Source organism: Tarenaya hassleriana, unplaced genomic scaffold, assembly GCF_000463585.1.
Source record: "Tarenaya hassleriana unplaced genomic scaffold, ASM46358v1 Cleome20, whole genome shotgun sequence".
In the NCBI taxonomy this organism is placed as follows: domain Eukaryota; kingdom Viridiplantae; phylum Streptophyta; class Magnoliopsida; order Brassicales; family Cleomaceae; genus Tarenaya; species Tarenaya hassleriana.
In genome coordinates, this window is record NW_010965373.1 from 2,515,454 (window position 1) to 2,539,484 (window position 24,031).

The following is a 24,031-nucleotide window of genomic DNA, read 5'->3' on the forward strand; positions in this document are numbered from 1 at the left end:
TTTAACAAATGATATTTTCATTTCATATTATATCTTAACATGCACATCCATTTTTTCCTGCATGAAGAGACCCAAAGGCCATTGGCCCATTGACAAAAAAAAAAAATCTTCAACAATGACTATTATAAGGTTTCATTTGGATTCCAATTTTGGCTGATTATAGATTTTTCGATTTAATGTATATATATATATTCATTTTGGAATATAATTTTTATTAACAAAAAGTAAGTATTTTTAAATGAATGCTAATTTTGTTTTAGTTTTTTTTTAATTTTTGGTTAGAAATGTTTAACTTGATTTAGATTAAAAATATTTTATGAGATTCAATTCGCATATTATTGTGTATCTGTCAATTCCGTTCGATTGTGATCGTAATTGAGTGTGATGATGACTTTTGAGGGTGAGAGTGTGATATTTTCTACATTATAATCTCACAAAATATCGGATTGGAATGGAACTGGGTACGCCGGATGACGTGGCATTGCTCCTTCGTCACCGTCCGATGTGTCACCTCCTCCATTACCCGACGTCTCCAGACATCAGTGCTGTGTTGTGTCGGGAGTTTCTTTTGTTCCTTTGCACATTCTTATTCTCGCTTATCAGATCATAGAACTTGTCGCTACCTCTTCCCTGATAGATTTCTGTGTTCGAATGTTTTCCTCCTTCGACCCAAACCGGTTCGAATTACGACGGGTATTGGGATAAAAGATTAAAAAAAAGCCTCTTTTTCCTCTGTAATTTGAATTTTGCCCTTGTTTGTCGCAGCTCTCGGCTTGAATCCAGATCCTCGTTTTTCCTTCTCTTAAAGCCCAGAAACTAGAAAGTAAAACAAAAAAAGGTGGTATCTTGCTATGTTTGATGGGTACCCATTTGGCCATTTCAGCGAGATCATAGAAGAATCCAAGAGGGCGAAGAAAGGTGCGAGCTTTGGATATTGAGCGACGTCTGAGAAGAAAGAGAGAAGGGCAAAAACTCAAAAAGTTTCAAAATTTTTGGTGTGTTGAGTCGGTTTTGGAGATGAACGGGAGCAATGGGGAAGATCTCGTTCACGAGATTGCAATGGTGGTTCCTAAGAGGGTTCAACGGGAAGGTGGAGGCGAAGAAGAAGAAGGAGGAAACTGTGTTGAGGTTTTGGTGGATGAGCTGAACAAGAGAGGTTTGGCCATCGATAGGGTTGTCGGTCTCACAGATGAGTTTCTCAAGGTCTGTCCTTTCACCATTTCACCAGTAATTTGTGCATTTATATATATGTGGCATATGGAAGTTGCGTTTCTGAGATGTCACTGCTCTGCTTCTGTGTGTTTCTGTTCGTGGGTTCCTCTCCATGTTCCTTTTCTGGTCGAGAAACATGCATTTGACATAAAAAAAAAAATGAGTGCAAGTTTCTCCATTGCGGTTATCAGAGAGAGAATCCATGAGGAAGACAATGTTTCAGAAAGCTTCTAATTCCGGCTAGTCAGTGTCTAAGATAGTAAGATTGCTGAGTTTGAACGTCAAAACTCATGAATTAGAAAGACAAACAAAGCCTGGTAGTGAAGTTTTTATCCCTAGGTTGTCTGGTTATCTGGCTTAATTTGTCAAGTGTCTTACTTCGACAAAACTAAAGTTCTAGATTCCTCATTCCTATGATGCAAAGAGATTCTGATTGGATGGTCTCTGTTAAACCTTGCTTGTAATCACAGTTTTAGGTTGAACTCTTCCATTTTAGGTAGCAGCTCCTAGGGAGACATTGGGTAGTGCAGCAGCTGAGCTTCAAATTCGTAAACCTACCCGTGTAGGTAAACACTGGTTCCTTCTAGTAATGGCTTCAGTTCATTGCACACCAGCCTTATTCTTTCCACAGCAAGGTTTACTATCCAATCTTGAATACTAATTTCAGGAATTGATCTGCCATTTGAGATGGATGGTGCTGAAGCTTTCTTGACGCAACCCGATGGCTCGTTATTCAGCTGGTTTGAGAGATTCCGGTGCTATCAACATCTTATATATGGGATTGTATGTTTTGTCTGTACAAATCGACCTTTTAGGAGTTCCTCTCGGGTTAAATTGATTATATGTTGTGACGCATCGGTATTCAACTTTTGTACTACAGGTAAACAATTGTTCTTCTGACATTACACTGAGACTTAGTGGCAGAGAGTTTCGATGGGCGGTAGGGGAATCATTAGTTCGAAGACTGGAATCTGAGGGTGTCATTAAACAAGTCTTTCCTCTTCATGGTATGTTGTTCTATATCAGAAATTTTTGCTATGATCTCAAATTCTCAAGCAAGAACATATATATCTGTCATAGATGAATTGAAGAGGAAAGAACTTCTCCGAACTTGGGCATTCGATTGGTTGGACTTCACGCATCAACCGATTGATCAGATATATTCATACTTCGGTGCAAAGGTATGCCAACAGATACATCTAATCTTGATTTGCTTCTTACTACAGAAAAACAAAAACACAAGATTTTGACATGAAATGTAATGTATGGATTGAATAATTACAGATTGGAGTCTACTTTTCATTCCTTGGAATGTATACTCGATGGATGATATTTCCAGCTGTAGTTGGTTTCATAGTGCAAATGGTTGATTTCGGGTAAGCTTCCATTTCCGTTTTTAAGCATTTTATATAAAATGTACCGGTACTTTGGTATATTTGTCATGCCAAGTTTGGTTTCTTTTTGTTTTTCTTTGACCAGATACTTGCAGTTTCTTGTTTTACCGATCTTCTTTATAAGTATAATACTTTGGGCTGCCTTGCTGCTTCAGTTCTGGAAACGTAAAAACGCTGCCTTGTTGGCTAGGTACCATCCTCTTATGTAAAAACACTATAGTTTATAATCTATATTCTGCATATTTTTGTTATTTGAGCTTTGATACTGACTCTCTTCCCGTTTATTCCGTAACCTGTTTGCATAGATGGCATATCAATCATACAATTGGCCCGAGTCAAGGCTACAAATTTCTCGGGATGGAGTGGAGTTCCCTTCCATGTCCCAAGGAACTTATAAAAAAGCTCGGAAACGAGAAAACCAGAGAGAAGGAAGCGTATCAAAGATACGAATGGTTTGCATATTTCAAGAGGTTTAGAAACGATGTTATTGTCATCTTAAGCATTATCTGCCTCCAGTTACCGTTTGAATTGGCATATGCTCATCTTTACGAGGTTATCACCTCCGATATACTCAAGTAAGATTCGTCTCTCTTTTATTACGGGTTTCAAATAAGCTTTTTTGTATATTTCCAGAGTATAGACAATTGATATCCCTTTCTAGAGTATGCACAATCAGTGGCTATATGACCATTGTTCACTGTGGTTTTTTCAGATTTGTGTTAACGGTTATCTATCTGCTAATCATCGAATACTTCAACCGGTTCGGGGGCAAGATATCTGTTAAGCTGATTAACCGCGAGATCAACGAGAATGCGGAATATCGAGCTAATAGCTTGATTTACAAGGTAAATACTGTTCTCGAGTAACTCAGTTTTGCCCGTTTTTCATCATTGCTAAGGAAGATTTCTGTTTTTTGCAGGTTTTCGGACTCTATTTTATGCAGACATACATCGGGATCTTCTACCACGTTCTTTTGCATCGGAACTTTAAAACCCTTCGACAAGTCTTGATCCAACGGTTAATAATCTCACAGGTAACGGGTGGATGTGGAGATTTATTGTATAGTTTTCCTTGAAAAATATCGAAGCTGACATTAACTGTAACTTAAAATTTTTCTGCAGGTTTTCTGGACATTGATGGATGGTTCTTTGCCTTACTTAAAATACAGTTACAGGAAGTACAGAGTCAGGTATACCGGTTATTTCAACGTAACTTCTGTATGCTTATTATCAGAACTTTTAGTGAAAATCCGTAACTACATATATTTCCAGGAAGAAGAAGAAAAAGGAAACCGGGTCATCGATGGGAAAGATACAGTTTAACTCTAGGGTTGAAAAGGAATACCTCAAACCTGCATATTCAGCTAGCATCGGTGCTGAACTTGAAGACGGTCTTTTTGACGGTAATGTACTAATGAAATTGTTGCCCATCATTTATCTCCAATATTTATGTATATATACATATACATGCATGCTAACATTTACCCGTATGCATGTATATCCGTGAATGTGAATGTTATCTGAAAGCAGAAATCTGAAACATGTTTGCAGATTTCCTTGAGTTGGCATTGCAATTTGGAATGATCATGATGTTCGCTTGTGCATTCCCGCTTGCTTTTGTCATTGCAACGGTGGTAAAGAATCCATTTTTTCTATTCCTCTTCGCTTGATTGTTATATTCTTTGATCCCGTCTAAAAAACACGAACTTTATGGGCAGAACAACGTAATGGGGATTAGAACGAAAGCTCTGAAGCTACTTGTCACGTTGAGAAGACCTGTTCCTCGGGCTGCTGCTACAATTGGAGCCTGGTTAAACATATGTCAGGTACTTTACCCATATCGGTTAGTCCAACATTGAAAAAATGGTAAAATTATTTGGGCATCGGGTGTGTTAGTTTCGATTTTTTTTTTTGTCTCACTGCACGTTTTCTCATCTTTTGCGGTAATCTCAGTTCCTAATAGTGATGTCGATATGCACAAACTCGGCGCTTTTGGTATGCTTATACGATCGAGAAGGAAAATGGAAGATCGAACCCGGGCTTGCAGCTATTCTCCTCATTGAGCATATTCTCCTGCTTCTGAAATTCGGGCTCTCTCGTCTCGTCCCTGAGGTACAGTACTATCTTGTCCTACTCGTTGCATATGCAAAAAACGTCATGGATCACCAGAAGATGGATGTTTTTACTCGTTACATTGCGAAAAAACATCATGGGTGGCCAAAAAGACGAGATTTTTTTTACTCGTTACATTGCGAAGAACATCATAGATCACTAAAAAGATGAGATCTTTTTACTCATTACATATACTCCATTGCAAATAACACCACGGGTCGCCAAAAAGACAAGGTTTTTTTACTCGGTACATGGCGAAAAACTTCATGGATCGCCGAAAGGTGAACTTTTTTTTGCATGTTCCATATATTCCATTGGGAAAAACTTCATGGGTCACCAAAAAGATGGGATTTTTTTACTCGTTACACTGCGAAAACATCATGGATCACCAAAAGATAGATTTTTGTGTGTGTGTGTGGGTATCGTCTTGTGGCGGACGAATGATGAATTTGATATCAGGAGCCTGCATGGGTGAGAGCGAGTCGGGTGAAGAACGTAACGCAGGCGCAAGACATGTACTCTAAACAGCTCTTGAGAACCATTTCTGGTGAAATATCCTCTGTCAAGAAGAAATCCGAGTGAAGATGAAAGCGAGAAGCAGTTTTTGAAGAAGAAATCTGCAAAAGGATCTGTAGATTTCTTACAGACTTGTGTGCCTGTGTTTGGGTTTATCAATTGTGCATATTACAATGGCAGTTTTTGAATCTTATGTCATCTTGTCTGAAACTGCAGTTTTTGAATCTTATTTTGTCTGTATGTGCTTTGGTTTACACGACGATGAGCAAATACGTCCTATTTTGGGAATGATGTTAGAGATGAGAGGCTTGACAAGAGAGATTATCATTATCAGTATTTGGGGTGGGTATATCATCTTCTAATATTTGAAAAGGACAAATACCGTGATTTTGTATAAAAATTTCAAATAAATACAAGAATTTTAAAATTTTAAAATAAATAAATAAATTGTTACTAATTTATATATTAAACTCTCATTTTTTAAAATAATATCATTAATTTTTAAATAACTTCCAAAAATTATCATAAAATTAAACTATGCATTTTAAAATGATTTCTAAATAACACCGTAATATAATGACTTTTGAAAACAGTTTAAAAATTTAAGTTTTAACGTAGTCGTTAAGAAAAATTCCTATATTTTTTTCTTCTGAAAATTTTAAAGTTTGGTGTATGAAATGATTTACAAATTATTACAGCTAATATATTTATATTGTTGAAAACGAAAGATAAAAAGAACAGTGGAATACTAAAGAGAAAGAGAGTATGAATGAGAGGAATAAAAATTTCTCAATGTCTATATATAATGAAACTGAAGATGAATAGAGATAGAGGATCATACATTACCTTTTATATGATTTTATATATCTATATCAGCAGAGTATCGTGTTGATAACATATTGAAAACGAAAGATAAAAAGTAATAATGGAACATTAAAAAGAAAAAGAGTATGAAAGAGAGAAATAAATTTTTTTTTTCGTATTTCGTATGTTATAAATATAATACATCACTCACATATTTATAGATGGATATAAGGAATTTCTTCGTACTGATGAAAAGTTAGTTTCTCTATATCAAAGAAAAGTCAGCTTCTTCGTAGTGAAGAAGATGCAACTTCTTCATAGCGAAGAATATACAACTTTTTCATAGCAATTTTTTCATAGTGAAGAAGATATAACTTCTTCATAGTAAAGCTAGATAACACTATATATTTATTTATATGTTTATAATATATATTAATATTTATGTTATTAGTCGTGGGTTATCATCTGTTAATATTTGGAAAATATAGGAGTACCATCTATTTATAATAATAACATGCAAAACAGTTACCAGAAAAAAAAATTATTATGCAAAACAATTGAATTAGTTTACTTATCATTTTTATTCATGAACTGCGTGCCATGCACATAACATAAGTAGCATATAAAAAACGCACCTTCCGCATTCAGCCAAATATGTAGATGCCCAATAAAAATATCCTCAGCCACTAATATATGCCTGTCATGAAATGATACATCACCGCCTGTAACGCTGTGAAATACCCAATATATCATCAGGACAAAACATTATAGTATTAGACATAACTATTTAAGTACTGGATTTGTTTCATTTCGGTCATTTTAGTCCCGGAAAAAAAACATTAAAGTGAAATTCCCGATTTTCTCATTTTAGAGAGAGAAAAAAGGTGGTGTTTTTTTACTCTCGTTTCTTTAATTTTCTGGAGAGAGAATTCGCAAATTCCCATTTTCTAGAGAGAGAGAAAGGGGACGAAATTATCATCATCGATCAATTGCTTCTTCAATCGGCCAAAATCCATGTACAAAACGGAATATTGGAATGTGAATCGAAGAAGATGATTATGGCGATGATGCGATCTTTGATTCTGTGATTGAGATTTGGAAGCTCGTATTTCTCTTCTCGAAGTTCGGATTTTATTTTGCAGCCCTTTTCTCGGATTAATCTTCGGAAAAAATGAACGGTGGTGGTGATGATGACGCCGCCGCCGCCGCAGTCTCCGGTGGGAGCGGTCCTCCTCCGTCTTTGGAGTGGCGATTCTCGCAGGTCTTCGGCGAGCGAGCCGCCGGAGAAGAAGTTCAGGAAGGTAATCTCTCGCGTTTGCGTGGTAGATTGCGAAATAGAGTACGATGATGAGCTTTTCTTCCCCTTGTCATTAGATCCGAAAGATATGATAGGAACTCGTGGTTTGATTTGCGGTTTGGATCTGGGTTAGATCATGGATTAGTGAGAAATTCCTCTACTGTCGAGTGGGCCATTGATGAATTCGTGAATTCGATTCAGGGGTTTCCGTGTTTTCGTATAGCAGCTAGCTAAGATTTGCATTTTCAGAAGTGTAGTTGGGCCCTGTAAACAGGTCATACAACATTTCCATGTTGTATGGACAAGTGACGGGTACTTTGGATCTCTTCAAGAATGTCCCTATTGTTGTTGTTGTTGTTCTTTGACGACGAATCTGCAGGGGTTTGGAATACCATTCATAGTTGGAATATGACTTAGGAGTTTGATTTAGCTCGAAACTTCTATTTGTTAAACACTTTGGGCGTTGTTTTCGATGGCTAGAATGTGTGCTTGACATTGTTATCTGGTAAAGAAAACATGTGGGATCGCCGGGCTAGTTGATCAATGTTTGCTGATGGTTATACAGATTGTAGCGGTGAATGAAAATTATGATATTGAGTTGGTGCAGTGGATAGTTTCTTTTGAGTGGTGAGCAAATGGCCTGAAACGTTAAATTTTCGCTTTTGCAACTGTTAGTACATGATCCAAATTTCCTTAGTTGAATATGGTATAAATGCTATTGCCAAGGGGTATTACAGCAGTTAGGAGACACACACTCAATACCTTATCACCCTGCTTTGTCTAATGTATCTGCAAATCCATTCTGCTTGTTTGCCTGCTATATGTACCGTGGTTAGCATATCTGAATGACTTGTTTTCATCGATGAAAGAACAAGTCATGTGCATTTTGAATTCATAGCCATATGTAGCCTCTGCCTTATAGTTATTTCTTTGGATGGATAATAATTCTGTCTATATTTTTGCAGTTGATATTATTTCTGCAATTGAATTTGATAAAAGTGGAGACCACCTTGCAACTGGTGACCGTGGGGGCCGAGTGGTTCTGTTCGAGAGGACAGATATGAAAGATGTATGTTCCTTCATCTTTTACTAGGTTTACATGGATTTTCTTATGGTATTTGTTTTGTGTTGTAAAGCATTCCTTTTTGTATGATATTTATAGCATGGCGGGTCAAGGAGGGATCTTGAGAGGGCAGATTATGCTGTTAGACATCCCGAGTTTCGTTATAAAACAGAATTCCAGAGTCACGAACCTGAGGTATCCAGTATAATTTTTCACCAAATTTTATTCACCAGTGACCCTGTCACTCGTGCTTGAAATGATCCCTTGCTCTTTGTTCACTTTCAGTTCGACTATCTAAAGAGTTTGGAGATAGAAGAGAAAATCAACAAAATCAGATGGTGTCAGCCAGCAAATGGCTCATTGTTTCTTCTTTCCACAAATGATAAGACAATAAAATTCTGGAAGGTGAAAGAAACAGGGCATTCTTCTTATCTTTTCTTTTTTTTTCCCCTCCAAAATTTTAAGGCCGTTATAAAAACAGTTTGCTGCCTGTCTGATTCAGAACTGTAATCTGGTATTCATATGTTGCCTTATAAATGTTTGGTTCCTCCACCTTATTGCTTTGGTATAAAACAGATTCAAGAGAAGAAGATCAAGAAAGTCAGCGATATGAATGTCGATCCATCCAAGACCGTGGGAAACGGCAGTCTAGCAAGTTCAAGTAACTCAAGTAGCCCAACTCAGTTTGTTGCTAATGGACTATATGCAGATGGAGCACATGGTTATCTGAGCAATGACTTCTCTTTCCCTCCAGGAGGAATCCCATCTCTGCGTTTGCCTGTGGTAGTTGTAATCAATTCAATATTTGTCTTCTCTTTCTTTTTACTCTTTTTTGAAAAGAACCTAAGTTTTTAGGTTCAAAGTTTCTAAGAACAAGATAACTGTATAATCTCCTGCTTGTCTAGTATTTGTATGATGCCTTTTTAGTTTTCCTTCCTGTTAGAAAGTTGTCAATATTCTATTTGATAGATCCGCCACCCCTTGAAGTTGCATATTTACCACTTTCATCGTGATGATGGGTCATCGTACATCATTGTGGCTACTTGTTTTGTGAAGATTATCGGAGGTTTCTTAGGTGGCATGTGGTCTCCTGTTGTCTTTACTGAAGCTTGATACTGAGTGCTAGCTAAATATCATATATTAGATGGTTGATCATTTATTTGCACTAATGCATGTTTCTGCAATATTTAGGTAACTAGCCAGGAAACCAGCCTTGCGGCCAGATGCCGGAGAGTTTATGCTCATGCTCATGATTATCATATCAATTCAATCTCAAATAGCAGGTACACTTCTGCTTTCTATTATTAAAAAAAAAAATCCCCCGCTAATCCATGAAGTTTGGAGGCAATTGTTAGGACAGGAAAAAAAATTATAGTATTTCTGTAGAAATGCCATTTTTCTGGATTTTTTTGTATGAATAATCTTTTTGTGGAAGTTTTTATTCTATCCTTAAATTCGCTACTTGCACGTACATTATCTTTTTCTTCCCGGTGATTATAATTTTTCATCTATGATGTTGCAGTGATGGAGAAACATTTATTTCAGCGGATGATCTGAGAATAAACCTCTGGAATTTGGAAATCAGCAACCAGAGCTTCAATATTGTTGACGTTAAGCCTGCAAACATGGAGGATCTAACCGGTGTGTGTTTTCTTCTCCCGTCCCCTCTTTTCTTTTTATCTAAAAAAAGGTGTTATCTAAAACAGTTTAACACATTCATATGTCTGCAACTGTGTTTATTCATATGTTACATGTAACCTTAAATGATGTAACTGTCAAGCCAGTTTGGCCATGCATCTGCTCTATAGCATTGTTGTTTTCAATTTCTCGGCCTGCTTGTTTTTTTCTCTTTTTGATTTTAGTCTTAGCCAAACTCGGACACAGTGTACATTACAGAGTCATGTTTTTTCTCCTTTAAAGTCTTAATATGAGCAAAATACTGATTATTACATATATCTGCAGAGGTAATTACATCAGCCGAATTTCATCCAATACATTGTAATATGCTCGCGTATAGCAGTTCAAAAGGATCCATTCGTCTGATTGATCTGCGGCAATCAGCTTTATGTGATACTCATGCCAAATTGTAAGTAGTGATTTTCCTCCTTTTTTTCATCATTTTTTCGGGAAAGACTCTTGGCAATATGTCGAATAAAGGAGGAGAAAAACTAGTGAGAATTTTAATCGCAATCTTTAGTTTATCTTGTCGTTATGAATAACGTTTCAGGTCTCTGACTGTAGTTATTCCATGTCGCAGATTTGAAGAGCCAGAAGCACCTGGTTCAAGATCATTCTTCACAGAGATAATTGCCTCAATCTCGGATATTAAATTCTCAAAGGATGGAAGATACGTACTTAGTCGCGATTACATGACGCTCAAGGTTCGGAATTGTGTGATATTGTCTCCATTTCGTGCTGTGTTTCCTCCTTTTATACAATGACATTAAACTATCCTTTTTTCGAGTGTCTTTTATAAAAGTCTTATATTGCTGCTATTATATCGTTGGTGTTTGGTTCAGTCTTCTAAAGGAGTTGGATACAGATTATGATAAATAAATCTCTAGTGTTTCGATTTTTATCTGATCTTATCAACTTTTTCAGCTGTGGGACATAAATATGGATTCTGGTCCAGTAGCAACTTACCAGGTTCATGAACACTTGAGACCAAAGGTGAGTTTTTTTTTCCGGTCTTCTTCTCATGCCGCTGATGATTTTCATTCAAAGGCTAATCGTTAAACTCTTTCCGTTGTTTCAGCTCTGTGATTTATATGAAAACGACTCGATCTTTGATAAATTCGAGTGTTGTCTAAGTGGTGATGGATTGCGGGTAGCGTCGGGTTCTTACAGGTTTTGTTTTCTTCCGGAAACATAGTTTGTCCATGTGCAATAATGCTTCTCTATTTTCATGTGAGATGGACAATAACAAAGTATTATCGTAAATTCTGTCTGAACCAGCAATCTGTTCCGCGTATTTGGAGTTGCTCCAGGAAGTACTGAAGCGACAACTTTGGAGGCGAGCAAAAACCCGATGAGGTATATGTTACATACAAGGGACCACATCTCTGAGAACACTGATAGTTAACAGAAGTAGTTATTTAACTGGTCTATGTTACAAAGGACAACATCTCCTAGAACATTGATAGTTAACAGAAAGTAGTAGTTATTTAACTGATTGTCCGAACTTCTGCTGCATGTTTACAGGAGGCAAGTTCAAACACCTTCGAGACCTTCGAGATCCCTCAGCAGTATAACACGTGTAGTAAGACGGGGTTAGTAATCTAAAAAACCCGCATCAAAAGCTTCGAATGCTCGGAATTATTATTATTTTTTTCTGTTTCTTTTTCTCAATCGTGTTTTCTCAATCGTGAAAAACAGGATCAGAAAGTCCCGGGTCGGATGCAAATGGAAACGCATTCGATTTCACAACGAAGTTGCTGCACCTGGCATGGCACCCGACCGAGAATTCCATAGCCTGTGCCGCTGCAAACAGCTTGTACATGTACTACGCATGAGGAGAAGCTCGATGCACGGGAAAAAAAAAAACACGGTTTGCTCTGCTTCGTTAACATCCTTTTAATCCTTTTTTCGGGTTTTACTTCCCTTCCCTCCTTTTACCCTCAAAGACTAAAGAAAAAAAAAAGAGTTTGGGGAGGAAAAAAAACAAAGAACTAAAGTACGTACGGAAGTACGGTTCCCTCTTTAAGACATGTAACCAGAAGATGTAGTAACAGAAGCTGTGGCGGTGACAAAGTGAGGCCATGACTGTCCGAACCGCAAATCTTATTAACGAGGAAGATGCGAAATCTCGTCCGTTGAGGCAAAGATTCATCAGCTCCCCTTCCCCTCTTTTTTTTTTTTTTTGTGTTTTTTGTTATCTGTTTTGATCAACGATATCTCGGAGAATTAGAAGATGAAAATGTGTTGATTGTAGTCTAAATCCTCCAACAACAAAGAACAACAAAAAAAGACCTTTTTTTTTACAGAAGGTAATGTCTAATGATATTTATTGGATTCCCTCGACCTTTGGTGTTTTTTTTTTTAACAGTAGGGGATGATGATGATGATGATGATGATGATATTACAATTTACAGCATGTTCTTATTGAGAACATTATGTGGGATCTGTGGTGCAATTTGAAGTGTGACATGAGGGTTTGACTATTAACCGATATTTTGGTTTCGACTATATAAAAAAAAACGAAATAAATATAATTTTTACAAAACCAAAATAGAATCCGAAAAACTAGAGAGTGGACAGACGATGCATGAGGGAGTCCACTATGGCCTTATATATGTATATACACAAAAATAGATCGGTCCACGTGATTCCACTCTCGAAAGTTTATGACTTTAATGAAAAATTTTGTATTTACTATTTGGAGTATTTTTCTCATTTTATTCATTTTGAAATGGTGTTGTTTAAGAGAGATGAATTATTTCGGATATTAATTCAAAGGTTGGTATCCTTTGAAAAAATTGACGTGAATTTTTTTTTCAAATAAAAGATGAATTTACAATCTAAAAATGAATAGAAAAGATACGGTAAAATTTACGGAAGAGTAATCTATTGAATTTTAGAAATTTAGAAACCACGATTCCTATAAATTTTCATGTAAGATATTTTTCCTTTCTTTAGTTTTAAGATTTACATTTTTACATAATCACTGATGGAAATTTTATTAAAAAAACAACTTTATCTCTCAAAATATATATAAAAAAACCGATATTTTTCTTTCGATATTTTTATCATGATTACAAATATCAACTGTTTAATTATTTTTTGTAATATATATATATATATATATGGTTATATGAATATTAAAATATCTAATCGCACAAGTGATGAGTTATGGGATGAGCTAATCAATCAGCTTAGTTTTCGGGTCAAAGATATGGTTCTTTTATTTCGTCATATCTTTAAAAGAAAATACTGTTTACCTTTTTGTTTAATGGAAATTCCTTTTTGGAATGGTGAAGAAAGATACTTTATTAAGTGGACAACATTAAATTAATTTTTTGCTGATTTTTTGTTAACAAATAAATGTTACAATTTAAGAAAAATTATCAGGATATTAAATAAAAAAGAAATTAAAACAAAAGTTGTGTACTACTGTTTGTTTCCACAAATGGAATCCAAGTAAAAACCCATATTTGCGATCCCATCTATCTATCAAATAATAGAGGTCGGATTTCAATCATATCTTCGGGTTCTTTAAATTTTATTAAATTTTATTAAGTTTTATTTATTTTTAGCTCGATCATTTTCATTTTAGAAAATAATGTTCTTTTTAGATTGAATTCAATTAAAAATGATTATTATATATTACTGTTCTTTTTAGATTGAATTCGATTAAGAAATATTATTATTATTATTATTATTATTATTATTAATATTATTATTATTATTACTATTGGATTCTATTTAATTATGATCTATATATATATAATTTAAATATTTATTTTATAAAATAATAGTATAGTAGTTTTTTCCTGAATCGAATTGACCGTTGTTGCAAACGTTTTTGTATTGGAAGGCGTTAAAATATGAAGTTTTAATTTGTTGGTAATATATATCTATATATTTATATAAAGATTAAATTCTAACTATTATTATATAGATTAAAATGAAAAAAAAAGAATTTGATAAAAGAAAAGTATAGAAATTTGATTTGTATTAACTATTAGAGATATATACGAATCCTTGATATTTTATTAATTGAGATATATATTATGGATATATTTTCGTTATAAGTATATTTTAGTTATTTAGTTTCCTATTAAAATTATGTTTACTCTACATCTATGTCTATATATATATATATATATATATATATATATTATTTGGTTAAATGAAGAATACAATAAGATTTTATTGTACAAATCTTGATGTAGTATCATCATATAATTTTATTGATTTTTTTAAAAAAAATGGTTACTATTTATCTTTCTATGAGATTAGTAGATTTTTATATCATCGCGCGCGAATACTATAGTAAAATAATATTAGCAGATTTTGTTATTTTTTACTTTATTGTGAAACAAATTGTCAAATCATTAGCGGACGATTTTCACTTGTATACATATTATTAGAAAATATATTTAATTTTGTATAAAACAATAAATTTTAAAGTAATGGAGCTTTTACTGTTGATTTTTAAAGAGACCAATTTAAACTAATTAAATTTAATTGAATATGGAAATGAGGGAAATTTTTCAGAAAAAATCTATAATTTTGATAAAAAATTGAATCAAAAAATATTTTTAAAAAATCTAAATATGAAAATAATTAATTAAAAAAATAAAACCAGGATATCAACTGCTTTTTTGCAATGCACAACTTGGCCTCTCTCTCTATGTACAAATAAGAAAGCCGGTGAACGAATAGGCACGATGTAAGGGTTGATGGACGTTAAAAGAAATAAGACAGCAACCCAAATTTTAAAAATAAAAAATAAAGTCTATCATAATTATGAATATAAAGTGAAAACAGAAAGCAACTAGAGATATATTAAAAGACGAAAACATAAAAATAAATAAAAAGCAAAAAAGGGATGCAAATAAACTCTTGGATTGTGAGAAATGAGTCATCAATCCTTATTATTGTTTTTTCGTCGCATTCGATAGACAATTCTAATAAGAAATGGGTATATTTTAACATTATCGTTCCAATAATATTTTCAAAAGCGCAATTATACTATATATATATATATATATAAACTTTTTATGACAAAGCAAGAATTAAAAAAATATATTTTCGAAAGTTCTAATAAATTTTTTTAATATAAATATTAGAATGAACATGAAAAGAATACTATTCAATTTCAAGAATATTTGTTACAAAAGAAGTGTAATTCTCAAATTCCGTGAATTAGGTGTCCATTTTTATACGAATTGGATGTTAATTGCGTGTGCGCATCAAATTTTATTCCTTCTTTTTTTTTTTTAGAAAGAAAAGGAAGAAGAACAAAACTCGCCCCATGCTGCGAATAGTTACACGTTTGGTGAATTAGCATTACATTCTTCTCTTAGGAAAATGGCCAATGAATATAATATATATATTTTCTGCATTATAATTTATAAATCATGAAACATTTTTTTTCTAGCGATTTATTATAATATATATTTCTCTAACAAATAAATTTACTGTCATATAATAAACCATGGAAATCATGTGATCGGTCCTAAATAGAAAAGTATTGAATAAACGCCAATACATATTTCTAATTGAGTTTCCATTATTATTTTTTTTGTTGGATATATCTTATTTCTAATATATATATATATTATTTTTAAATATAAAAAGAAAAAAGAGAGTTCGTAATGGAATTCAATTTACATACTGAACATGATTGAAACGAGTTAACCAACTTCGCAACTATACGGAATAGAATTCAGGAGATTCTCCCGAATATTCTTCTTGTCACCCGCGTTTCCTTCTCCTTTCCGAATTGCACCCAAATGTTTCAAAAGGTGCAAATTAAACCCCAAAAATCACTACAACAACCCCTCTACACCGTCCGATCAACTCATTGACCCACGAAAGTAATCAAATCCAACGGTCATAATACACTTAACTAAACAAGGACAAGGATTTAGGAATAAACCAGGGGAATAATATTCCATTAGCGTCAATAGTAATGAACCTCCTCCACTTGTATAAATACCACAATCCCCTTGCACTTGACTCAAAGCCCACACAGATTCGTCAGGAAGAACCCTAAACCCAGAGAGTTTTCCTTCTTCCTTCTCAGAGAGATGGCTGAAATCAACGACAGGAGGAAGGACATTGTCGTGATCTTCGACTTCGACAAGACAATCATCGACGTCGACAGTGATAACTGGGTCCTCGATGAATTGGGTTTCACTGATTTGTTCAATCAGCTTCTCCCCTCAATGCCTTGGAACTCTCTCATGGTGCTTCCTCCTTCTCTCCCTCTTGTTTTCTTTCCCGAAAACACGTTAATGTTGCATCTGGTTCCTGGGTTTTCTTAGACTTCTTGAACCGGAAAAGATTTTTCGTGATTTCGAACTGCGAATCCGGATCAAACCCATGATTTCTCTTGATCTTCTCTTGTTTTCATTGTCTGTTCGTCGAACAAATTCTGAATCACAACTTCTTTTGGGTTTCAGGATCGGATGATGGAGGAGCTTCGTGATGAAGACGTAACCATTGATGACGTGAAACGAGTCCTCAGAACGATTCCGATTCACCCTCGAGTCGTCCCTGCCATCAAATCAGCACATGCACTCGGGTAACTTGCATTTACTGCTATCTTCAATCATCGAGAGTGGTCGATCGATTTTCGGTCCGCTGAATCTGTAGAACAGAACCACAATTACTGATCCGAGATTTGTGGGTTGGTTTCAGATGCGAGCTGAGGATAGTGAGCGATGCGAACATGTTCTTCATCGAGACAGTCCTTGAACATCTCGGGATTAAAGATTTATTCTCTGAGATTAACACGAACCCAGGTTTCATCGACGAGCATGGCAGATTGAGGATCTCTCCTTACCATGACTTCACCAAATCCTCACATGGCTGCTCTCGTTGCCCTCCTAACATGTGCAAGGTATAATTTTTTTTTCTTTTTTTCTTTTTTTATTTGAATAATGTGACAGATCCGGATCATAAGATATGGTTTTATTCAAATAGCTCCAAGTGTTTCGGAATATATATTATATATGTCATTATCAGACAACGCATGTCCCATGCTAGATTTTGGTGGACCCATGTCTTTGTCTCTATTGTAAACCATGTTGTTTAAACAACTTTGGTATGTTCTAACATGATGTTTGTACAAAAAAAAAAAAAGGCTTTGGTCATTGAGAAGATTCAAGATTCTCTATCCAAAGAAGCGGAGAAGAAGAAGAAGATCATCTACCTGGGCGATGGAGCAGGAGATTACTGCCCGGCCCTAAAGCTCGACGATGTTGATTACATGATGCCGAGGAAGAACTATCCCGTGTGGGACCTGATCAGCGAGAACACCATGCTCATAAGTGCAAAGATCAGAGAATGGATCGACGGAGAAACATTGGAGAAGGTGTTGGTGGAGATCATCGAGGAGATTCACACGGAAGACGAAGAGGAAGAGAAGATCTTGGCATCGGAGAATTGCAAGATAACGGTGGGGAATGTTCATGAGGCACTGTCTCATGCTCTCCCGGTTCAAGTTCGTCAGCATTAGCCAATTAAAAAAAAAAAAACTTTTACATTTCAGATTTGTGTGTGATCGATCGAACAAGAACAGATTCTTGTTCGATTGATGTTGTTGTTTGATTAGTGAATCATGGCATTAAAAACTTGAATTTGACCTATTTTTTGTTTTGGATCACATTCATAATACTAAACAAATTATATAATTTTGTTTATATAAAATACAATAAATTATATGAAAAGACACCAGATTATATAATTCCGTTCACATAAAAACAACAAATGATATAATTTTTACAATTCAAATACAAATGACATATTTATAAATGTACTATATTAAGTTTTTTTCTTCTTCTAAGGAGGTTATGTAGGTGTAGCATTTTAAGATATATATATTTTTTTTATAAAGATTCGCTTAAATAGTACATGCAATTATAACGTGGAGTTCAAGCAATTCATTAAAGGCTTCACCTTTAACCAAACATCATTTGTACACTGTTAACCAAACAGGAAAGTTTTCACCTATATGCATATAATATATTTAATTTTGTATTAAAATAACAACCTTTAAACGTGATCGATTTTTTTTATGTTAAAGATGCTAATTTAAACAAATTAACTTTGAATTGGGTATGAAAAAAAAGGGGAAATAAAGTGAAAACAATTTTTCTAGATAAAAGCTAAAATATTTCAATTTTTAAACCAAAGAAATATAATTCGTAAAATTCCATGAACTTTTGCATTTCAAATTGTGCGATTGATTGAACAAGAGCAAATTTTTGTTTGATTAGTTAATTATGGCGTCGAGTCCACCACTCTTGTCTGTTGGTGTGGCGATTCCTCTACTTATAGTAGCGGCTTTGTAATTTTTAAAATTCCGATGAGTGATAATAATAATTATTTTTTTGGGTAAAACCTTAAAAAACCTCCAACTTGCAAAAATATATACAAATAAACCTTCAACTTGAAAAACTATCATTCAATCTCCGAACTTGTAACTTGTCACTGAATAAAACCTCGAACTTGCAAATTATTGCTCTAATAAACCTTTGACCGGTTTGACCACAATTTTAGACGATCGGAAATCTACGTATTAACGGATTGCTGATGTCACCTTATACACATTATCAATTTTAATTTAAAAAATGACATCAGCAATCCGTCAATACGTGGATTTCCGATCATTTGAAATTGTGGTCAAACCGGTCAAATATAATTATGTGGTGAGTTTTTTTGTTAATAAAAGGATAGATAAAGAAATAAAAATACGAGTTTAAATTTAAAATCATATAAAAATCAATACTAATGTTTAAAACTAGTTTCAATAGTAATCTTAGCGTGACCTTAGTGTATTAATAGTCTATAGTTGATCATACTCTCATTAGTGACTACACTTATGACGTGGAATATATAAGATTTGGAATATATTTTACCAAAAAAAAGATTTGGAATAGTTATTATTTAGGGTTTTTGGTTCCATTAGTTTCGAACTAGTATTTTCTGATTCTGAAAATTTTGAAAAAAAAAATTACAGACCTTCGTACGTCGAATTTGAATTCTATCCAGATTCATATTTTTTTAATATTTAAAAGAGATTTTTTCTGTTGTCTTTTATCTTTTTTATAGGATTTTTATCATTTAAAAATCAGTTTTCCTAGATAAAATTCAAATATTTGATTAACTTTAAAGTTTTTTTACACAGTCATCAAATTACCAAACACTATCTACAATTTATTGATTTTGTTGATTCAACCTTTTCTTTATTCACAAGAATATTTACTTCCCTTGTTCATTTATATAGGGTTTCGACTAGAATATCCATTTCCCAATTTTAATTAGAACAAATCATTTAAACCAAACAGAAAAAAAAACAACCTTAAAACGATAAAACTCTAAAAAAACAAATCCCTAAATTGGATTAAATTAGCATTTCTTCTGAATTTTTATCTCTTAAAATTAAAATAAACAAACTCAAACATATCTATTAACTATTTTACCATTAGAAATTAAAAAAAAAAAATCGTTTTATTCTCTTCTAAATAACTGAAAGATCTATTCGCACGTTCTCAGCAGAAACCCTTCCCTTCCTATCTCCCCTTGTCTTCAGCAGAAAATCAAGGACACCACTCTTTCAACTTAACCGACCAAGGCCATGCCCTCCGCCGCAAACTCCGGCGGCTCCACGCCGGTGTCCACCGTCACCTCCTCCGGAAACACATCCACGTCTCCGGCCTGCGCCGCCTGCAAGTACCAGAGGAAAAAGTGTTCAAAGAATTGCCTTCTCGCACCGCACTTTCCTCACGACAGACAGACACAGTTCATCAATGCTCATAAGCTGTTTGGTGTCAGTAACATCACCAAAATGATCAAAAACATGGAGGAATCTCAAAGGGTTTTGGCTATGAACAATCTTATCTTGGAGGCTGATATGCGAGCACGTGACCCGGTTGGTGGGATTTACAGGGTTGTGCATAATCTCCAGCAGCAAATCGAGAGTACAAAGGCTGATCTCGATCTCGTTCTTCAGCATCTGGCTCTGTTCCGAGGCAGGCCTCAAGAAACGAAAGAGATCTATCATGGTTATGGAAATCTTACAGAACAGCAATGGCATGTTTTGAATGATCAGAACATGCAAGATCAGTACATGCAACAGGGTTTTGTCATGGAGTGTACTTATGATCATTATGATAACAATGAGAAGAAGAAGCCTGTGGTAAAGGTTTCGAGTGATGAAATCCGCAAGCAGAAAGGGATTGCTAAAAGGAAATCAGATATGGGTTTGAACCAGCTTCTTATATCCTCCTAGGTGATTAAAGTGTAACTCTTTTTAGATTTAGTCGGTGTATTATCTGAACCCATGAGATCTAGTTTGGTTTTTCTACGACTAACAGTCCTTTCTTCTTTAAGGTTCTCTCTATGGTGAATTGGTAATCTGACATTATGTGAATACAAATACTCCTTATACTAGGGGTTCTTTACACCGAAAAGCTCATTTTCTTTCTGTAGAAGTATATGCAGGAAACGAAATTAGAAATCAAAATCGATGATTACCTTAAGTAGGTATACCTGAAACATGCCTGTGTTCTGAGAGTTTGGTTTAGCATCTTTCCAAAGGCGACACACTTCATCTCTCGCTCGGCCCACATGTCCGGATTCTCTTTGTATAAGTTCACATCAGGTGATTGTTTTTTCACATTACGACAAATCTAATCCTCAAGAACATGGTAGATGCTTGGTAACTCATTCTGCTCTCTCCCTCTCTCTCTCTCCCCCTTTATTGCCCCCGCTGAAAACACCTATTCCTTCTCCTTCACACCAATCAAACTGCTTCTGGCAACTTTCTTTAGATCCTTTGTCTTGGCCAAAGCCCTAATCTTTGCATACTCTTCCCATCTCCCACCTGCCAAGTAAATGTTAGACAACAACATATGCTTAGAGCTCTCTACCCCATGCCCACAAGGTTCTCCATCATTGTTTCAAATACTATATCCCCCTCACTGAGAAACCCATGTTTTGTGTACAAGCTAACCAATCCACTCTGATTCAGAATGTTATCACTCATCAAGGTTCGGATTGCATGTCCATGAACTTCTCTTCCGAGACTCAAATCCGTCAGCTCTGCACAAGTGGATGGAATATAACAAAAAGCCGTAGCATTGGACAATACTTTGGAAAATTGCATTCTTCAGAAAATACAGTAAAAACCTCATGAACTATACCGGCTTTGACAAACGATGTCGTCAACGAAGTCCAGCCCTCTATACCTCCTGTTTCCTCTTCCTCGGAACAATTGTTCAACATATTCTACTTATCAATCAGCTCATTCTTCGAGAGCAAGTAATCTTTGAAACCATTTTTTTGTAGCGTGCCCGTGAAACTTTTCAGCACAAACAGAGAGGAAAAAGGCAAGAGCTTCACCAATGGCTGCAATTTCTCTCATTGGCATCATATAAAAAGTACTTGATAACTTCTTCATGCCGTCCACATGAACAGAGAAAATAACAATGAAGTCCAAGTCGCTTCATTTGGCTCGAATCCTTCTTCTGATTGCATCCATTACAGCACTTTCACGACCACAAATCAGGGCAAACCCCGATATCATAGAATTCCACGAAATCTCGTCTCTCACAGACATTTTAACAAACAACTTGTAGGCGTCTGTCCGTCATCTGCCCCATATTCGAGTACATCGTCGGCTATTCGTTCACCGCGTGAAGATTATCTCGAGAACCTGTCGGAAAAACATGATTAAGCAAAGCCCTGCGCGAATCATAACGAGCCAAGAACACAGAAGCCCGACGGATCAAACGGAAAGTAAACCCATCACCAAGAACACCTCGCTTACATATATTTCAACGTCGAGCTCAAGGCATTCTCGTACGATGCATAAGACACGTGAGCTCTCAGGATTCAGTTGCACAAGAGCGAGTCCGAATGAACAAGAGATGATATTACAGTCTCAGGCACTTTACGGGGATCGAGAGGGAGACCCGATACGAATCTCGCAGCGAATGATCCAGAACGGCTAAAATCATGTCGGAGACGATAACTTGGGTGTGGATTTGGCGACATTGATGAACCGTTAAGCATCGCTGAAGGACTTGATCCAAGAAATACAGGAGACTCTTATCAATGAAGAAGGAGCAACTCAAGAAACGGAAACGATCGCAAGAACGTCAAGTTTTAAAAATCAGAATTATAAATTAATTACTTGATTAATATGAAATTATTTATATATAAATTCGTGATTAGCTGTGAATTTAAATTGAAATTAAAATTTTCAAAATTTCTATAATAGTTTTTGGTGTAGTTTTAAATATTTTAAAATTAAACAATATAAATCGAGCTGTAATTGTTTTTATTAAAATAAAGAAATATCGATGAAATTAAAAAATTATAGGTATTAGGTCTGGATATGAACCGCCAAAGTCAACATGCGCAACTTGATGGCATGTGGTCACATGGTTTTCTGTAAATATTATTGACTCGTAGAGACTTTGAAAACAAAAGCAGATAATTAGCAGTTTAATATCTTTTTAATTTATGTACAGATACTAATCAAGCATTGCACTAGATTTAAATATGTTTCAAATATCATTATATATATAATTCGTATATATTTATGAATAAAAAAAAGTTTATTTTGATCATCATTTTTATTTTTTCTTCGAAACTATCAAACTAGTATACATTTTTACAATGTTAGTTCTATATAAAACTTGTGTTTAATTAATGTATGGCAAAACTATATTCAGCCACTCATCGTCGGTCGTATTTTTTTTTCATATAATTCGAAGGAATATGTAAATATTAATAGACAAACATACTAAACTTAAATTCTTCATTACAAAAAAAAAGTCAATAATACAAAAGCGAACTAATTTAGAGAGAGAGAGAGTCACCGACACCTTCTTCATTGAACGTGATTCAATTTCAATGCATTAAAAATGTAAATGTGATAATTAATGTTTATTGTGTAAAAATTAGAATGATCAAATTTTACAAAATCTTTGAATCTAAAAAAATACATTTACCGTATGGGTATAGTTTTTTTTAAGTCGATTCAATTCATAACACAAGCAAAAATAATTAATTTTGAAATAATTTATTGAATGATAACGAAATGATCACAGGAAAACCCCCAAAAAAATAAAAATGAGATCGGTAAATCATAAATCAATCAATATATATTCCCATTTACGTAAAAAAAAAATATAAATCTTACAAGAACCGAAGACACTCTGTTGTTCAAAACAACAAAACATGAAATCAATAACGAAGTTGAAATCAAACCCTAAGCTGTAAGAAGAACTACGAATATAATAAATACTTTTTTTTACCTTAAATTGTAATTTTCCAAATCTTGAGCCTGAGATCGACCTTACACTTGACGCCGGAAGTATTCGCTGTCGTCGCCGTCTTCCCCGTCGGAGCTGTCACCTTGATTCCATCGCAGGTAACCCTAACCGCCGTTTTCGGAGTTTTCAGAGAACCCATCTTCACTCTCACCTTCGTATCCAGAACGATCTTCGTCTGCAACCCTTTCTTGCTCTTGATCTCGCCCTTCACCTTGTTCGCCGACAGTTCGTCGAGATCCTGTGTCGGGCTCCCGACGGAAACCTTGATCAGAGTCGTGTTCTTGGTCCCGTGAACAAACGCCGGGAAACTCCCGCGTCCTATGATGACGTCATCTTTGCCGGCGGTTGTGACGCTGATGGATGTGTCGTCGTAGAGGAATTCGACGTTCTTGTTAGGGTTTCTGGCGACGACGGCGAGGGAAATGGCGGTGGTGAGGTGAGTGGAGGAGGTGAAGTTGAGGGCGGAGATTTTGAGGGAGGAGACTGAGAAGCTTGGACGGTGGGGCCGGTAGATGAGGTAGACGACGGCGGCGGCGGCGGCAACGAGGAGGATGAGGAGGATGACTACGAAGATCGTCCAGCAACAGCACCGGCAGCAGCATCCGCGACTGTGGCGGCGG

General features: G+C 35.2%; 5 protein-coding genes across 8 annotated transcripts in view; 4 read left to right on the top strand and 1 right to left on the bottom strand.

The window, feature by feature from the left end:
* The first annotated feature begins 466 nt into the window (after positions 1 to 466).
* LOC104813944 (anoctamin-like protein At1g73020) lies at positions 467 to 5,521 on the top strand. 2 transcript variants are annotated; one of them, XM_010541770.2, is made up of 17 exons: positions 467 to 554; positions 884 to 1,203; positions 1,709 to 1,778; positions 1,880 to 1,995; positions 2,093 to 2,219; positions 2,293 to 2,393; positions 2,497 to 2,588; positions 2,692 to 2,796; positions 2,912 to 3,181; positions 3,319 to 3,451; positions 3,526 to 3,639; positions 3,728 to 3,795; positions 3,878 to 4,008; positions 4,157 to 4,239; positions 4,324 to 4,431; positions 4,559 to 4,717; positions 5,177 to 5,521. In XM_010541770.2, exons 2-17 carry the CDS (start codon positions 1,018 to 1,020, stop codon positions 5,297 to 5,299), a joined length of 1,986 nt encoding a protein of 661 aa, XP_010540072.1. In that variant the 5' UTR covers positions 467 to 554; positions 884 to 1,017; the 3' UTR covers positions 5,300 to 5,521. The 2 variants fall into 2 exon arrangements, with proteins under 2 accessions (XP_010540072.1, XP_010540070.1); XM_010541768.1 differs by lacking the exon at positions 467 to 554 and adding an exon at positions 561 to 693.
* Positions 5,522 to 6,866: 1,345 nt separating this feature from the next.
* Positions 6,867 to 12,417, top strand: LOC104813945 (serine/threonine protein phosphatase 2A 55 kDa regulatory subunit B beta isoform). Of its 3 annotated transcripts, none has more exons than XM_010541771.1 (14): positions 6,867 to 7,338; positions 8,300 to 8,403; positions 8,497 to 8,592; positions 8,683 to 8,802; positions 8,974 to 9,186; positions 9,589 to 9,680; positions 9,920 to 10,038; positions 10,360 to 10,483; positions 10,655 to 10,778; positions 10,999 to 11,067; positions 11,153 to 11,244; positions 11,353 to 11,430; positions 11,599 to 11,666; positions 11,773 to 12,417. In XM_010541771.1, the coding sequence occupies exons 1-14, from the start codon at positions 7,209 to 7,211 to the stop codon at positions 11,907 to 11,909; spliced, it is 1,566 nt and encodes a 521-aa protein (XP_010540073.1). In that variant the 5' UTR covers positions 6,867 to 7,208; the 3' UTR covers positions 11,910 to 12,417. The 3 variants fall into 3 exon arrangements, with proteins under 3 accessions (XP_010540073.1, XP_010540074.1, XP_010540075.1); XM_010541772.1 differs by having other exon boundaries at positions 8,974 to 9,183; XM_010541773.1 differs by having other exon boundaries at positions 8,974 to 9,180.
* Positions 12,418 to 16,065: 3,648 nt separating this feature from the next.
* LOC104813946 (inorganic pyrophosphatase 2-like) lies at positions 16,066 to 17,714 on the top strand. The gene is made up of 4 exons (XM_010541774.1): positions 16,066 to 16,310; positions 16,527 to 16,648; positions 16,765 to 16,966; positions 17,210 to 17,714. Exons 1-4 carry the CDS (start codon positions 16,152 to 16,154, stop codon positions 17,582 to 17,584), a joined length of 858 nt encoding a protein of 285 aa, XP_010540076.1. The 5' UTR covers positions 16,066 to 16,151; the 3' UTR covers positions 17,585 to 17,714.
* Positions 17,715 to 19,453: 1,739 nt separating this feature from the next.
* Positions 19,454 to 20,359, top strand: LOC104814042 (LOB domain-containing protein 22). Its single transcript, XM_010541886.1, has one exon. The coding sequence runs from the start codon at positions 19,706 to 19,708 to the stop codon at positions 20,357 to 20,359; it is 654 nt and encodes a 217-aa protein (XP_010540188.1). The 5' UTR covers positions 19,454 to 19,705.
* Positions 20,021 to 24,031, bottom strand: part of LOC104813947 (protein YLS9-like) — a 5,303-nt gene continuing 1,292 nt past the window's right edge. The window contains exons 2-6 of the mRNA XM_010541775.2: positions 23,394 to 24,031; positions 21,899 to 22,153; positions 21,273 to 21,784; positions 20,605 to 21,171; positions 20,021 to 20,105 (exon numbers count right to left, since the gene is read on the bottom strand). The exon at positions 23,394 to 24,031 is cut by the window's right edge and continues 27 nt beyond it. Of these exons, the coding sequence (XP_010540077.1) occupies positions 23,395 to 24,031 (637 nt within the window). The 3' untranslated portion in view covers positions 20,021 to 20,105; positions 20,605 to 21,171; positions 21,273 to 21,784; positions 21,899 to 22,153; position 23,394. The remainder of the gene's footprint in view (positions 20,106 to 20,604; positions 21,172 to 21,272; positions 21,785 to 21,898; positions 22,154 to 23,393) is intronic.

Bases quoted from the DNA above. Each gene is read 5' to 3' on its own strand.
- LOC104813944 (XM_010541770.2), top strand. From the start codon at position 1,018: ATGAACGGGAGCAATGGGGAAGATCTCGTTCACGAGATTGCAATGGTG. The intron at 2,589-2,691 runs GTAAGCTTCCAT...TTCTTTGACCAG, and splicing joins GTGCAAATGGTTGATTTCGG to ATACTTGCAGTTTCTTGTTT. The intron at 4,240-4,323 runs GTAAAGAATCCA...CTTTATGGGCAG, and splicing joins CTTTTGTCATTGCAACGGTG to AACAACGTAATGGGGATTAG.
- LOC104813945 (XM_010541771.1), top strand. From the start codon at position 7,209: ATGAACGGTGGTGGTGATGATGACGCCGCCGCCGCCGCAGTCTCCGGT. The intron at 9,187-9,588 runs GTAATCAATTCA...TGCAATATTTAG, and splicing joins TGCGTTTGCCTGTGGTAGTT to GTAACTAGCCAGGAAACCAG. The intron at 11,667-11,772 runs GTTAGTAATCTA...CGTGAAAAACAG, and splicing joins AACACGTGTAGTAAGACGGG to GATCAGAAAGTCCCGGGTCG.
- LOC104813946 (XM_010541774.1), top strand. From the start codon at position 16,152: ATGGCTGAAATCAACGACAGGAGGAAGGACATTGTCGTGATCTTCGAC. The intron at 16,649-16,764 runs GTAACTTGCATT...GGTTGGTTTCAG, and splicing joins AAATCAGCACATGCACTCGG to ATGCGAGCTGAGGATAGTGA. The intron at 16,967-17,209 runs GTATAATTTTTT...AAAAAAAAAAAG, and splicing joins GCCCTCCTAACATGTGCAAG to GCTTTGGTCATTGAGAAGAT.
- LOC104814042 (XM_010541886.1), top strand. From the start codon at position 19,706: ATGCCCTCCGCCGCAAACTCCGGCGGCTCCACGCCGGTGTCCACCGTC.